Source organism: Hemitrygon akajei, unplaced genomic scaffold, assembly GCF_048418815.1.
Source record: "Hemitrygon akajei unplaced genomic scaffold, sHemAka1.3 Scf000050, whole genome shotgun sequence".
Taxonomy (NCBI): domain Eukaryota; kingdom Metazoa; phylum Chordata; class Chondrichthyes; order Myliobatiformes; family Dasyatidae; genus Hemitrygon; species Hemitrygon akajei.
Window position 1 is genome coordinate 2,629,059 of NW_027331936.1, and position 16,179 is coordinate 2,645,237.

Below are 16,179 nucleotides of genomic sequence, written 5' to 3' on the forward strand. Positions count from 1 at the left end.
TTCAGGTAGCAGATCATCTCACGAGAGAAATACAGAGAGCTCACGTTCACCATTTGGCCACTAACCAGACATGGATTGGGGTATTAAAACAGAATCAGAATCAGGTTTATTATCACCGGCACGTGACGTGAAATTCGTTAACTCAGCAGCAGAAGTTCAATGCAAAACATAATCTAGCAGGGAAAAATATTAATGAATAAAATAAAATAATAATAATAATAAACAAATAAACCAATTACTTATATTGAATAGATTTTTTAAAAACGTGCAGAATCAGAAAGAGTGCACATCAAAAAAAACGTTAAAAAAAAAGGTAAGGTAGTGTCCAAAGATTCAAAATTCACTTAGGAATCCGATGGCAGAGGAGACAAATCTGTTCCTGAATCGCTGAGTGTCTGCCTTCAGGCTTCTGTACCTCCTACCTGATGCTAACAGTGAGGAAAGGGCATGCCCAGTGTGCTGGGGGTTCTTAATAATGGACGCTGCCTTTCTGATGCACTGCTCCCTGAAGATGACCTGGGTACTTTGTAGGCTAGTGCCCAAGATGGAGCTGACTAGACTTACAAACTTCTGCAGCTTCTCTCGGTCCTGTGCAGTAGCCCCTCCATTTCAGACAGTGATGCACCAAAGCAGACAACAAGTCTATCTAAAATGAAGTGTCTCCTGATCCTCAGCCGTTTCCAAGGCTGGCAACGTTCACGGCTTGGCTACAGAAAACACCGTTCGGAAAATTCCCCTCATCTACTTTGTGCAGCGAGGGGGGAGTTGATATCTGCCCTGACAACACCTGAAATGTTGTATTATCACAAAATCTCTGAAATCCCGGAAATGTTCTTACCTCCTGCCTCTAAATTTTATAAACGAAAGTTGGAGATGTCTTTCAACTCTAAACAGGCCCTGATGTGCAACAAACCTTGAAACTGGACTTTTACGAAACAAACAACACCGCTGTCACATTCCTGTTAGTGTTTCACTCTCAACCTGCTGATTCAGGGTCTCCTGCTTCTTTCACTCAGGTGAAGCTTTGCCTGGTGAGCGGAGTCATTTGCCTGGTGTCAGTCAGGTCCCTACACTGGAACTGTTGGATTGATCGATTACACAAAGCCGCTATACCAGTGGGATCAATGATACTGCTTGATGAAACTTTTCTCAGCCCTGTTAGCGCCTGTGTAAGTTTCTTCGTCTGAACTATTGTGCACCAACAGGGCAGAAGATTCATTATAAAGATCCCCGTGAACATACCTGCAGCCATTCTGATTCCGACTGACGGTTGTTTTGATTGTCGTCGTCTTGTTTACACTTTGATCGCTGTGCATGACAGCCCCACCTGCTGGTGATGTCCTGAATTACACAAAACAAACAGACTGTGAGTCAGAGAGAGCAGGATTACTTTGCAAATGTGACAGTATCGCCGTCCTCTGTATCCCAACAGCATTTCACTTAGAGACCAAACATCAACTCCTACGCCACGTTGTACGTCTGTCCAGTGATATCTGAGGCATCCTACTGATAGAGTCACAGAGCAAGAGCACAGGTACAAACCATTCAGCCCATCGATACAATGCTGACCACAGTGCACACAGAGATGGCCCCAATTTCCTGTATTTGGCCCATTTCCCTCCTGGCCTCTTCATTCTATCTTCACATCCCAACCACTTCTTGAATTATACCATTGTGCCTGCCTCATCCACTTCCTCTGGCAGGTCCCTCCACATAATCACCAGCCTCTCTATGAAACTGTTGCTGCTCGTGTTGGTCTTGCAATCTATTTACAACTCCTCTAAGCTACGATCATCTTCACCGTGAGTACCATCTACTAATTTTGTGTCATCCGTGAACTTACCAGTGAAGCCTTGTGCACTTGCATTCAAATCATTGCTATCAAATAACGAATATCAAATGTCCCAATTTGTAGCTTTGCGGTACACCACTAGTTACCCGCCTCCATTCTGAGGAGAAACCTTCAACCATCACTCTTTGCTTGCTACCTTCGAGGGAACTTTTGAATCCATCTAACTTCCACTCTCTGTACCGCATGGGACCTTATCTTCCAGACCAAGCTGTCATGAGGTACCTTGCCAAAGGCTTTAGTGGACTTCAATGTACAACATCCACTCCACCACCCTTATTGACAATCATCTTGAAAAACTTTAAGAAGTGTTGTTGAACACAACTTTCCATGCACCATGCCATGGTGACTCCTGATCAGTCTCTGTCGATACAAATGTTAGTAGATATTCTGTGTGTGACTGGTCCATCCTGCGGAAAATTATCTCCGGCACCTCCCCTTCCATTTTCTCCACTCACCATCAAAAAGCCAAAATGGCAACCTGTAATAAGATTATGCTTCTCCAAATGCTTAAATGCTCTAATCTGTTGTGAACCATGGTTCGTTTATATAAAAATTCTTTAACTGCGTCTGCAGCAAATCTACCCCGACCGCACTCAAGTGTTCCTGAAACAACCTTCACAGTTCCATTGTACATTTCCCTTTGAAAATGTTTTCCTAATTTACACTCCCAAGTTGCTCCTCATACCATTGTAACTATCCATCCACTAATTCAATACTGCCTTGTATCGTCTGCTACTATCCTTGTCCATGACCATGATAAAAGTTATGGTGTTGTGGTCACTATCTAAAAAGGTCACCCATCGTGACATCTGTCATTTGACCAACATCATTGCCTCATACTAGATGCAGTAGGGCAACTCCTCCAGTTAGCCCATCCACATACTATGTCAAGAATCCCTCCTGGACACGCAACGCATTCTGCCCCACTGACACCTTTTGGAACAAGGAGGTGGGATCAACATCAGGAAACTTGAGGTCAATAATGATAATAACCTTGTTGTTTTTGCACCTTTCCCAAAACTGTCAACTTATTTTCTCACATTATCCCTGTGGCTTTGGGGGAGGCCTATTGAATACTCCCTGAATGATAGCCCCCTTCCCGTTTCTGAATTTCACTTACATTGATGTCCTCTGTTTATGTTGCTGTGATACCATCCCTAATTAGTAAAGACAATTCTCCCCTTTTCACCCCCCTCCCCCCATGCGTATTATGAAATAACTAAGACCTGGAGCATCAAGCACCAATCCTGCCCTTGTAACAGTCAGGTCTGTGTAATGGTGATAACATGTACCATCCATGTTCTAAGTTACTCTTACTCTTAATACTTATTGTATTGAATTAAACATATTTCCAACTGACTACATGATGCCCTGTCCACAACCGATCCTTCCACAGTCTCTCTGAACATTGCATCTGCCTTTATATCAACTCTTCTATCATCTGACCAAACACACTGGTTCCCATTCCGCAACGACTGAGTTTAATCCGACCTTGCCAGCTCCAGCAGTTCTGCTGCAAGAACATTTGTTCATCTCAAGAACAGATTTAACCCATGCCTTTGGTACAGAGTCAAATGGGAAAATAACTTCATTGTAAAACCCAATTCTGCTTAATCACAGATTCGTAGGTTCTGACAATTTATTAGTAGAAAAGCACTTGATGACGACAGGGTATGTAAATGTAAAATATTGTTTGGCATTTTCTAGTTCGGACTGAAAGAAATGTGGTGCCGGGACATTTGGCTTCAAGAGGGTTTGCTGTTAGCAGAGGCTTGCACGACGATATACTCGAGGGCAAGTATATCATTGCAGCTTGCAATAGACAGAGGAGTCAATGACATGTTGCTGTAGTTCATAGTAATTCCACATTTCTGCAATCACTACAGCTGGAAACAACTGCGGCCTCTTATAAAGGGAGGAAATTCTCAACGCATTTTGAGAACATTGTGACCGAGCACAGACAAGCAAAGAAACTGCAGAGATGACGTTTGAAATGAGCAAACAAAATAAGGGAATATGCGTGGCTTCACAGAGCTAATGCAGACAGCACATTTGTAAATCTGGAATGATTGCAACTGGGTCTGATAGAGTCATAACTGGTATTGCTAGGCTCATTCAGTCCCACTCCAGCTATTTCCTCTATTCCTTGGTACAGAAATGTAATGTCTAAAGAACCAGTGTTTGGGTAAATGAGACTCAGCAAACTTTCTCCTGACTAAATCAATGGAAACTCCGAGTCAGATGGGTTCTCTCGAATTGGTGCTCTCAGTCCTCGGGCTGGTTCATTGTTGTTGTTCCCTTGTCTTCAGTTGCGGGTTGCTTCCAGTCGTGGACTTTTCTTCCTGTAAATCTCGCAGACCAGGGCTAACTTTAACCAGAGAGATAATGAAGCATGTTAACAATACAAAGGAGAACAAAGCATTAAACGAAAATTTAAATCTTGAACGCATATATAATGATCCGAGTGAAGGAATCTGTAACTGTCCCTCACACGTTTCAAAACCAGACATGGGATACAAAAGAACACACACAAAGGGCTGAAGGAACTCATCAGGCCAGGTCGATTCTACCCTCTTTCATAGATGCTGCCTGACCTGCTGAGTTCCTCCAGCATTTTGTGTGTGTTGCTTGTATTTCCACCAACTGCAGATTTTCTCTTATTTATGATGGGATACAATGAAGTCATTGTTCTGTCATGGTATAAGATACAGATCACAATACATAGGAGTAGAATTAGGTGATTTGGTCATGCTCTATAATCAATCTTGGAGGATTTTTTTCCAACACCATATTCTTGCTTCCCTGCTATAACACTCAACCTATTTAGCAATCCAGAACATGAATATAACCATCGGCAGTCTCCACCACCCTCTGCGGTAACAAATTCCACAGATCAACCATTTGACTAAAGTAATTTCTCTCATCACAGTTTTATAACCATATAACAATTACAGCATGGAAACAGGCCATTTTGGCCCTTCTAGTCTGTGCCGAAAGCTTGTCTCACCTAGTCCCACCTAACTGCACTCAGGCCATAACCCTTCATTCCTTTCCTGTCCATATACCTTTCCAATTTTTTTAAATGACAAAATCGAACCTGCCTCTACCACTTCTACTGGTAGCACGTTCCACACAGCTACCATTCCCTGATTAATGACATTCCCCCTCGTGTTACCATTAAACGTTTGCCCCCTAACTCTCAACTCATGTCCTCTTGTTTGAATCTCCCCTACTCTGAATGGAAAAAGACTATCCACGTCAACTCTATCTATCCCCCTCATAAGTTTAAATACCGCTATCAAGTCCCCCCTCAGCCTTCTAAACTCCAAAGCATAAATACCTAACTTGTTCAACCTTTCTCTGTAACTTAGGTGCTGAAACCGAGGTAACATTCTAGTAAATCTCCTCTGTACTCTCTCTATTTAGTTGACTTTTTTAAAGTGAAGCTTCTTTATTCTGAATCTAAACTCTTAGATCTCAGACTCTCCGTCTAATCGAGACATCCTCTCCATTCCCACTGTATCCAGGCTTGTCGTTATTCAGTTGTGAAAATCATTACCGCCGCTCACACCCCCAGCCCCCAAGCACCATCCCACTGAACTCCACTGAACACAGGCCCAGGGTCATCAGATGCTCCTCATGCATAAAACTGATCATTCCTTAGCAACAAGTGTACTGAACACATTTCCAGGAATAACAGGACAATTGGCAGGCCTGGGCAGGGTTGTATGGGAGACCGACAGTTGCCCAGGCTGCAAGACTTCCCCTCTCCACGCCACCGATGTTGTCCAAACGAAGGGCACGAGGACCCAAGCAGCTTGGCACCGGTGTCGTCACAGAGCAATGTGTGGTTAAGTGCCTTGCTCAAGGACACAAACCTGCTGCCTCAGCTGAGGCTCGAACCAGTGACCTTCAGGTTAGTAGTCCAATACCTTGTCCACTAGAACACGCGCCAACACACATACCACTAGATACTAGCTAACAGGTTCTAAAATAACAAAGCCAGAACAAACAATAAGAAGTTCGGTATATGTTGTTTTCCACTCAACAAGCTTTATCAACGCACCATGAAAAGTATCCCATCCATATCCCTGACACCTTCGTATGGATACTGCTCTGCCCGTGACTAAGAAAATGCAGAGGGCTGTGGACCCAGCAGAACAAATCATTGATCCACTCCACTGATCTGTCTATACTTCCCGCTGCCTCAGTAAAGCAGCCGAAAAATAAACGATCACCACAACCCTGAACGTTCTCACTTCTCACCCTCCCATCGGGTCGAAGATAAAATAAAACAGAAACATTCCAACGGGCTCAATGACGGTTTCCATTCGCAAACTGTAAGCATAATGCTTTCTTACACTCTGTTATTATTTTACTTGAACGTACTAACAAATAAATAAGTAAATCAATTACATGAATTGAATAGATTTAAAAGAATGTGCGAAATCAGAAACACTGTATATTAAGTAAGTGAGGTAATATCTAAAGCGTCAATGTCCATTTAGGAATCGGATGGCAGAGGGGAAGAAACTGTTCCTGAATCACTGAGTGTATGTCTTTAGGCTTCTGTACCTCCTTCCTGACTGTAACAATGAGATAATCAGTGTCCAGACGGTGCAATTAATCTGTTTAATCTTCTCTGTCTGCAAGAACACAACAGGACGAATGGCCCCTTCCAGTGTACTGGGAAAATTATCGACCCCAGGCATCGATCCGGCCGAAGCTTGGATCTGATACCGGGCCGGGTGATGGAGATGAAGTGCCCGAGGTACAACTTAACGGATGGGTTTAGTCCGGCATCACCACCTCATCCCGCTCATCGCATCGGGCTTCCCCCCTCCGGATCGGACTCAGGACTCACCGATAGGAAATTGTCGGTCTCGTTCCCGCATCGCGACCGGCCTCAATACTCATCGATGGGAACTTGATTCATCTGCCCCGTAGACAGTGTTTCGACCCCCGGCTTCACGCCGCTGATACGTTTCAACACAGAACGGAAAGAAAACCACCGCCCATCCGAAGACTGTGTGTATTTTACGCTGATAGCTGCGTCATCAGAGCATGGGCGGGGCCTCAAGCAAAAAACGAAATGGTAGGGAGAAAGGGGATCCCGTGACGTACAGACTGTCTTCCAACTGAACCTCACCTGTATCCACCACTCACTCCCCAGCTCTTGCCCCATCCCCACCCCTCACCTCTTTTCTCTGACTAGTTCCTGTCCAATCTCAGTCCAGAGGGAGGGGCTCGGCCCGAAATGTTGACGGTCCATTTCCCTCCATAGATGCTGCCCGACCCACTGAGTTCCTCTGGCAGTTTGTTCTTTGGTCTATGTAACCCGTGTTAGTATGGGGAGCGGGATTTTACAACGTAATCCCGATATAATCTCAACGAAACCCAAATAATTGTTACGGTAATTACCACACTTAAACAGGAGAAAGCTTGCAAACGCTGGAAATCCAAAGCAACACACACAAAATGTTGGAGGAACTCAGCACATCAGGCAGTATCTATGGAAAGAGTAGTTCGACATTCTGTGAAAAGAACCTTCTTCATTGCTATGGGGGGGAAGGGGAAGATATCTGAATAAAAAGGTAGAGGAGGGGAAAGAGGCGAGCTGGAAGGTGATAGGTGAAGTCAAGTGATGGACTGGTCAAGGGCTGGAGATAAAAGAATCCGAGAGTTGTCAATAGGGGAACGGGAAGGAGGAACCCGGGGAAATTATAGGCTGGTGAGCAGAAATGAAAGTTCAGAGTGGAGAATAGAGAAGTGGGAGTGGGGGAGTTTGTTTACTGGAAGGAGAATTCAATATTCGTACAATCAGGTTGGAGGGTACCAGATGGAATATAAGGTGTTGCTCCTCCACCCTGGGGGTGGTCTCATTTTGGTACAAGAGGAAAAACTTCAGCCACTGGGAAGTACCCCTTGCGGCAGATGATACAGAGATACTCGACAAAACAGTCTCCCAGTTTATGGTGGGTCTCACCAAAGCAAAGGAGGCCGCATCGGGAGCTCGGGACACAACAAATGACCCCAGCAAATTCGCAGATGAAGTGTTGCCTCACCTGGAAGGACTGTTTTGTGTCTGAATGGAGGTGAGGGCGGAGGTGTACGGGGAGGTGTAGCATTTAGTCCGCTTGCAGGGATAAATGGCTGGAGGGAGATTAATGAGGAGGGAAGAATGAACAAGGCAATTGTTGAGTGATCCCTGTTGAAAGAAGAAGGCGGGGTGCGAGCGAGGAAGGTAATGATATGTTTAGTTGTAATATCTCTCAGGAGAACACTGTCAGTTCCGTAATCCTGGAGTCCCATCCCAGGATTATAGACCAATAACCAACACTCCCAGGACTCTTTCCTGTCGGTAATATTCAGCAGTATCTGGTCTAATCCCAGTTCTAAAATTAACACACCGCTCCATCTCATAATAGAACTAGAGCCTGATGATGCTTTAACTGGGCGGGGAACCCGGGCCATGGGTCGCCAGTTGGTGGGAATATATTTTAACTTGTCTGCAGAAGGTTAATTGAGCGCTTCTGTTTATTATCGTTATCGAACTGCGGAGCGGGACAAGGATCACTGCAATTCGCCGCCACATCTCCCATAATGAAACAATAAGAAAATGCTTTTAATATAAAACTGAAAATAAATCACTGGAAACTTAGTACAGGTTATTGTCTTTCTTATGCACAGACATAGGCTGACTGCAAGATGTTTGTGGCATCCTGAAGGGATGTGCATAAATAAATAAATATCTAAATGCATTCTTTTTCTCTTTATTCCAATATAAACATGATAAATTCCATACAGTGAATGCTCAAGGCATCCGGGCCTCCACACCGGCTCCTGAGGCCACTGAAGGACGTTGTGGAGAGAGCAATAAAATGTTCAACACTCCTTGCAACTCCAGTGAGCTGTTACCCTGGTGATGGAGGAAGTGTCTCAGCAGAACTAACTAAAAATAGGAAATAAGGAATTCACATGCTCTGAGTTTCATTATGACAAAAATGAATACTGGGCTCTCAGCCATTTTGTAATGTGGAAGATAAAATTCAAATGGCTGTTTTAACCCTGTCTCGAGGTGCCTCCAGTAAATCTGTTGGTAGTTTCATCTCCACAGAACTTCCAGCAGTGCAGAAGCTGTTCCAAAATCAAACACGTTGTTGGATGTGGCCTATCTGCTTCAAATGGCAACTATGGGATATTTACAAAAGACATCACACAATACACTGTGCTGATAACCATTAAGTGTCCTTCTTTGTTCAATTAAGTTGTTAAAAATTCCATCATATTCTTGTGTCTGCAAATAACTACGATCTACCCCAGGCATTGATCCAGGTGATATTCAGATCCTGCTACTGGACAGAATGATGGAAGAGAAAGTCCCCAGATACAACTGAATAGAGTGAGCTTGTGATCTCAGATCCTAGACTCCCCTATTGGTGAAAACATCCTGTCCCTAGCACTCTATCCAGACCTCAGGATTTCATTGACGTTTCTGTTTCCAGAGTCACCACCCCTCCACTGAGATCAGGCCCAGAAAGACCAAATGCTCCTCAGACATAAAACTTTTCATTCTAGAATCAATCTTGTGAACTTTGTAAACAACAACTGTAATGAACACATTCCCTCGGATAGAGACAATTTGGTGGCGGAATAATTTATTAAGCGACATGTATTGTTTCTTAGTGCCCGATTAACAGTCAAAAAAGATGAGTGTGCTATCTAGTCAATGAACCGAAAGAGATGGGGTACATGTTCAATGATTTTTGTTTGCCTGTATTTACTTGGCAGACAGATACACAGACTATAGAAATCGGGAAACGTTAGTCTTGTTATAGATTGTATGTAGATTACAGAACAGGTGCTTGATGAATTAGAATGGACAAACACCCCGGGCCTAAGATGGTGTTCCTTCGGACCCTGTGGGAGGCCAGTGCACAAACTGCTCGAACACTGTCAGAGACATATAGAATACATAGAGCTACAGGTGATATGCCAGAGGATGGGACGATAGATGGTTTTGCTCATTTGTGTTAGAAAGGCGAGAAAAAAAAGAAGGGATACTATATGCACGTGATCCTGACATCAGCCTTGAGTATGTCTGTGGAAGGTATTTTAAGAAATGGAATTTATCATTTTTCGAAATACTGGGCTTGATGAGGGACAGTCAGACTGGCAGGTCATGTCTTATCAAGTTATTCTGCATGGGAGGCTGGCCCAAAAGGGAAAGGTACGTAGTACTCAGGATGAAGCAAGCGGAAAAGCCAGAGAGTGCTCTGAATGGAGTCATGAAACTCGCGAGGTGCTGCAGGGAAAGCGACTGGGTGCCTGGTACTGATAGTAATGATTGAGATAACAGATGAAAATGTGGCAAACTAGAGCAGCAAACAGTTTGATTACACTGAGATGGAATGTAGCAGGCAGTGAGAAAGGCTACCAAAGGTGCGTTGTAATCTTGAGCAGCTGGGAAGTCAGGTTACAGACTAGCGGGGGAATTTAATGCAAAGAACAGCGAGCTGTTGCAATTTGGCAAGATGAACCGGGGTATGACTTGCACAGGTATTGGCAATGGTCTGTGGTACGTCAAAAGATGAACTTACATGGGAATACAGGTAAAAGATTCCTTGAAAATGACCACACAGTTAGATGTATTTACAAGCTATAAATGCAAGGCGCACTCAAGAGATAAAGAACCGAAAATAAACGAAAGGGAAAATAATAATTGAGTTGTTGTGATGCAGGCTGGACAGAGGCTGAAAAAGTTTGTTGATATATATGATTAAGGTGGAAGGATACAGACTGAACATAGGTTAAACAAGATGATTGATATATATCATTGAAGTGGAAGATAACAGACTGGACAGAGGTTGAACAAGATGGTTGATATATATCATTGAAGTGGTGGGATACAGGCTGGACAGAGGTTGAACAAGATGATTGATATATATCATTGTGGTGCTGGGATACAGGCTGGGCAGAGGTTGAACAAGATGGTTGATATATATCATTGAGGTGGTGGGATACAGGCTGGGCAGAGGTTGAACAAGATGATTGATATATATCATTGAGGTGGTGGGATACAGGCTGGACAGAGGTTGAACAAGATGGTTGATGTATATCATTGAGGTGGTGGGATACAGGCTGGACAGAGGTTGAACAAGATGGTTGATATATATCATTGAGGTGGTGGGATACAGACTGGACAGAGATTGAACAAGATGATTGATATATATCATTGAGGTGGTCGGATACAGGCTGGGAAGAGGTTGAACAAGGTGGTTGATATATATCATTGAGGTGGTGGGATACAGACTGGACAAAGGTTAAACTAGGTGGTTGATATATAGCATTGAGGTGATGGGATACAGACTGGACAGAGGTTGAACAAGATGGTTGATATGTATCATTAACTTGACGGGATACAAGCTGGAAAAATGTTGAACAAAATCGACATGGAGTAAGCTGATGGAACCAGGTGGGAGAAGGAATCAATGAAAATCACAGGTGGTCCACCAGCAACACGCAGATACTAAATTAATATTGAATGAAAAGATTCTCAGATGATGAAGTTGGAACAAATGTTACGTACCCGTGGGTATCTTTGTTCTTGTCACGTGACAGTGGTGTTGAAGCTATACTGGACTTAAGGTAATGGTCTTGTGATGGTGGAGTGACGTCATTTTCCCGCCAGTAGAGGTCATGTGACAGGTTTTTTTAACAGGGTATAAAAAGAGGATCCCTCCCTGTGAAGATTGGCAGTTCGTGGCTGGATTTGCCATTTTGACTCCATGCCACTGCGTGGTCCAATATTATGACGCAGTTTAGTTGAAAGGTGTAGTTTTATTTAATGCCTAAAGTTTAAAAGGTCATTGCTGGCAGTTTCTTTATAATACAGCCAGTTAAAAATCAGTGGAGAGTGAAGATCGGAGTTCGGGAATTAAAAGATCGAGGAAATTCGATTTCGTCAGTGAAACAGGTTTGACCTTGTTTGATCCTCATTCGGAAGGAATTCGTTGGCTGTCCCCGTGTTAACCCCTGCGAATAATAGCAGAAAGGGTTGGGTACAGTTTTGTAAAGGAAAGGTCAGTGACTTTAAGCCGTTTCATTTTCATCTTCGTAAATTCTCCGGGAAAAGTATAGTTCGACTGGGAACCGCAACAACACGACGTGAAAGAGAATTTAAATCGACTAAAAAGTCTCTTCTTTAATGGACTGTAAGCATTTCGGACTTTTGCAGTACTACTTTTAAGAACTGTTTTCGCTTTTTTCCTTTAAGAACTGTTTAAGCTTTAACCCTTTAAGAACTGTTTAAGCTGCCGCACAGCAGTTGATTTCCGGTTGCGTTAGTCGTTTTAGGGGGTTTGTTTTTCAGTGATTAATAAATGTTTTATTTGTTATAAAAACCCGTGCCTCACTCATATATTTATTGTTGCTGAATCCGTAACACAAACAACAGGAACTTTGAATTGTGACCTTTGTCCCTCACTAAATTTCATCAACCTACCATAGGGATTATCCCAACAAGATACCTTAGGCGTTCGTACGGCTCCCGCTTTACTCATGACTGCAAGGAACTTCAGAGAGCTGTGGACAGCTGAGGACATCGTGGAAAGCTGTCTGCCCACCATGGACTGTGCCTGTAGCTTCCTGTGTGATCGATAAAACAGGCACAGCATCACCTCGCAGCGCTGGACAGTCAGTCCTACTTGGGTAGAAGATTAAAAAACTAGAAAACACTACAACCAAGGTTAAGAACGGCTTCCATTCTGCTGTAAGAAAAAAGAACGGTCCACAGCAAGATAAGGTGGACTTTAACCTCACAATATAACTTGTTATGACCTTGCACCATTTGTCTACCTGCCCTGCTGTTTCTGTGAAACAATAATGCATTGCTACTCTCTGTTATTGTTTATCTGATATCAGCTCAATGTACTGTTCTGTTCTGTTGTTCTGTATGGACGGTATACTCAACAGGATTTTCATTGCACCTCGTTACATGAGAATAATAAGAAGATTCCCCATTTTAATTGTGTGATAATGGACAAACTGGGCCAAAATTATTTTAAAAGGGTGCAAAGAGACTTGGGAAGGCTTGTGTAGTTTTCCTGCAGCTTAATGTACAGGATACGTCGGTGATGAGGAGGGCAAATGCGATCTTTGGACTCATTTCTAGAGGACTGTAATATAAAAGAAAGGATGTACTGTTGAGAATTTATAAAGTCCTGATGAGGCAACACTTAGAGCATTCTTAGCACCTTTGGGCCCCTAACATAAGAAAGGATGCATTAACAATGGAGAGGATTAAAAGGCGGTTCAGGAAAATGATTCCAAGTTTGCTCCCAAAGAGCGTGTTCCAGTGATGTACTATTCTATGTTCTATCTCCACTCGACCATACGATATAGGAGCAGAATTAGGGCCATTTGGCTCATTGAGTTTACTCCACAATTTCATCATGACTGATCCAAGTTTCCTCTCATTCCCAGTCTCCTGCCTTTTCACCATATCCATTCATGCTCTGACCAATCAGGAATCTATCAACCTCTCTCTTAAATATTCACAAAGATTTGGCCACCACAGCTGCCTGTGGCAAAAGCTAAACTTCCACAGATTCAACATTCTATGGCAAAATAAATTCCTGCTCACCCCATTCTAATAGGGCACCCCTCTATTCTGAGGTACGGTCAGCTGCTTGTAGACTAGCCCATCAGAGGAACCATCATCTCCATAGCAACTCTATCAAAGTTATTTTCACCATTCGTTAGGTTTCAATAAGGTCACCCCTCATGCTTTTGAATTCTAGTGAATACTGGCCCAGAGGCATCAAACGCGGGTCATATGACATATGAATCACTTCCGTGAACAACCTTTGAATCCTATATAATTACAACACATTCCTTTCGAAGTTAAGAGGCCCAAACCTGCTCAAAACGCTCCCAGTGCGGCCTCAGCGGTGCTTTATGAAGTTTCAACATTACATCCCTGCTTTTATATTCTATTCTTCTTGAGATGAATGCTAACATCGCATTTGACTTCCCCACCACAGACTTAACCTGCAAATTAAACTTTAGGGAATCCTGCACAAGGATTCCCAAGTCCCTTTGCACCTCAGTTTTCTTTTCTATCTAGAAAATATTTAACACTTTAATTACGTTACCAAAGTGCATGACCATACACTTCTCGACACTGTATTCCATTTCATTGCCCAGTTTCCTAATTATTCTTTGTCCTTCTGTAACCTTTCTAAATCCTCAAAACCACATGCTCCTCCAACTATCTTCATACCACCTGCAATCATTGCAACAAAGTCATCATTTCAATTGTCAAAATCATTAACATATGACGGAAGATCATCGGTCCAAAAGCAGACTCCTGTGGAGTATCACGAGTCACTGGGAGTGGTTTCCAATCAAACACTGCGTTATCCATTTCAGAATCTGTCTGGTAACGCCATGATCTCGCAGCTTGTTAAGCAACATGTGTTCTGAGAATCCAATACACAGCATCAACAGATTCTCCTTTGTCTATCATGCTTATTATTTCTTCAAAGAACTCCCCATTAGATTTATCAGGCAAGACTACGGCCTATTTTCTGACGGATCTCAAAGTACCCTGAGACCACATCCTTAATAATCAACTTCTATATCGTCCTAAATACTGAGGTCAAACAAACTGACATATGGACTCCCTTCTGCCCCATTCCTTTCTTGAGGAGTGAAGTGACATTTGCAATTTTTAAGTCTTCCGGAACCATTACAGAAGCTAGTGATTCTTGAAAGAACATTATTAATGTCTCACGATCCATTCAGCCACCACTTTTAGAACTCTGGGGTACACACCATCTAGTCCAGGTGACATATCTAACTTCAGACCTTTCAGTTTCCCAAGAAATCTCTCTCTCTAAATATGCTAACTTCACACACTTCATGCCCCCTGACACCAGGAGCTTCCAATACAGTCCTAGTGTCTTCCTCTATGAAGACTGGTGTAAAATGTATCTTCAGTTCGGCCGCCATTGCTGCCCCCCCCCCCTTTACTACCACTCCTGTGTCCTTTTCCAGCGTTCTGATATCCAGTCGAGCCTCTCTTTTACACTTCATAAATCTGAAGAAACGTTTAGTAACATCTTTAATATTGGTTCGTTATCTTTGTTATTTCACCTTTACCTTCCCAATGACTTTTTGTTTGTTTTTACAACCTCACCAGTCCTCCATCTTCCCACAAATTGCTGCTCTGCTGCCATCCCTGCGAGTGATTCTGGCCAATTCCCCTCTCCTGCCTCGGTAATTCCCTGTACACCACTGCAATGATAGTACTTCTGCAATATCGATGCGCCTGTCTTTAGCTTCTCCCTCTGGAGTTTCTATTTGACTCGCACTAGCTGACCGCAGGGAACAGTGAGAGGGACTTTCCAAACACGGATTGAACACTAAACACCGGATCGTGTTTACTGGCAAACATGGAGCAGCCCATTAATTCACAGCCTCTCACTGTGAGGGAAGGAAGGGTAACTCATTTTCTTCACTGATTCCAAAGGACCTCCAGAAGAAAACATCTGAGCACAGAACATAACTACTAACTCATCACTTTATGTGCCCGAGCAGCTTGATCGACGGGTCCATTATATATAGGTCAAAACCTCTGTGATAGCCCAGGACCCAACCTCACGGGGTCCTAATCCATGCCAAAACATTCGCACATCTTCCCGACGTCTCACACAAGACAGTGTAATTAAATTGCCCCGCAACCCATGTCAATCTGACCGAAACTTTTGCTTCATTGCGGAAGGAGGAACGGTCAGTCCCATCTGTTGAAGCAATAAGCTCGGGCGAAGCCCAAACACTGCAAATACTATATTCCTTGTCTCCCCATCCTAGCCTTATAACCCATGGCCCAGGATTCTTTACTGCCCAGTAACGTGCTGCAGTGTCTCAGCTATTCCCAGTTCAAATATAACACTCCTGAACCAACCCATGACGGAATAGTAACATAGAGGAAGCTTTGTCTGGACGGGGATCGGTGTTGAATTCCGGGTCTTGTGTCACAACGCGGACGCGGATATATTTCAACTAATCTAAACTGAGCATACTTGGTGATTATTTTATCGTTGAGTGAGACCTAGACCAGGTTAGTTAGTTAGCCTTATTTCCTGTAGTGGAACAGGAACAATCTGTTTAAATATTAAATAGTTATTATAGTCCTGGAAGCTGAGTAGAGTAGATTTTTCTTTTCTTTTAATGCACAAATGTTGACTGGTTGCAAGATGCAATCCCAACATTCATTGCTCATCTCTTCATTGCAATACAGGCGTCATATATTCCATACAGTA

General features: G+C 43.2%; 2 protein-coding genes across 3 annotated transcripts in view; both read right to left on the reverse strand.

Moving 5' to 3' along the window:
- LOC140721129 (NACHT, LRR and PYD domains-containing protein 3-like) overlaps positions 1–16,179 on the reverse strand; it is a 752,838-nt gene that overhangs the window by 697,854 nt on the left and 38,805 nt on the right. The gene's annotated exons all lie outside the window — the stretch shown is intronic.
- LOC140721127 (NACHT, LRR and PYD domains-containing protein 3-like) overlaps positions 1–16,179 on the reverse strand; it is a 301,993-nt gene that overhangs the window by 280,491 nt on the left and 5,323 nt on the right. For both annotated transcript variants that reach the window (XM_073036001.1, XM_073036002.1), the window contains exon 2: positions 1,243–1,341. In XM_073036001.1, coding sequence (XP_072892102.1) covers positions 1,243–1,252 — 10 coding nt within the window. In that variant the 5' untranslated portion in view covers positions 1,253–1,341. The remainder of the gene's footprint in view (positions 1–1,242; positions 1,342–16,179) is intronic.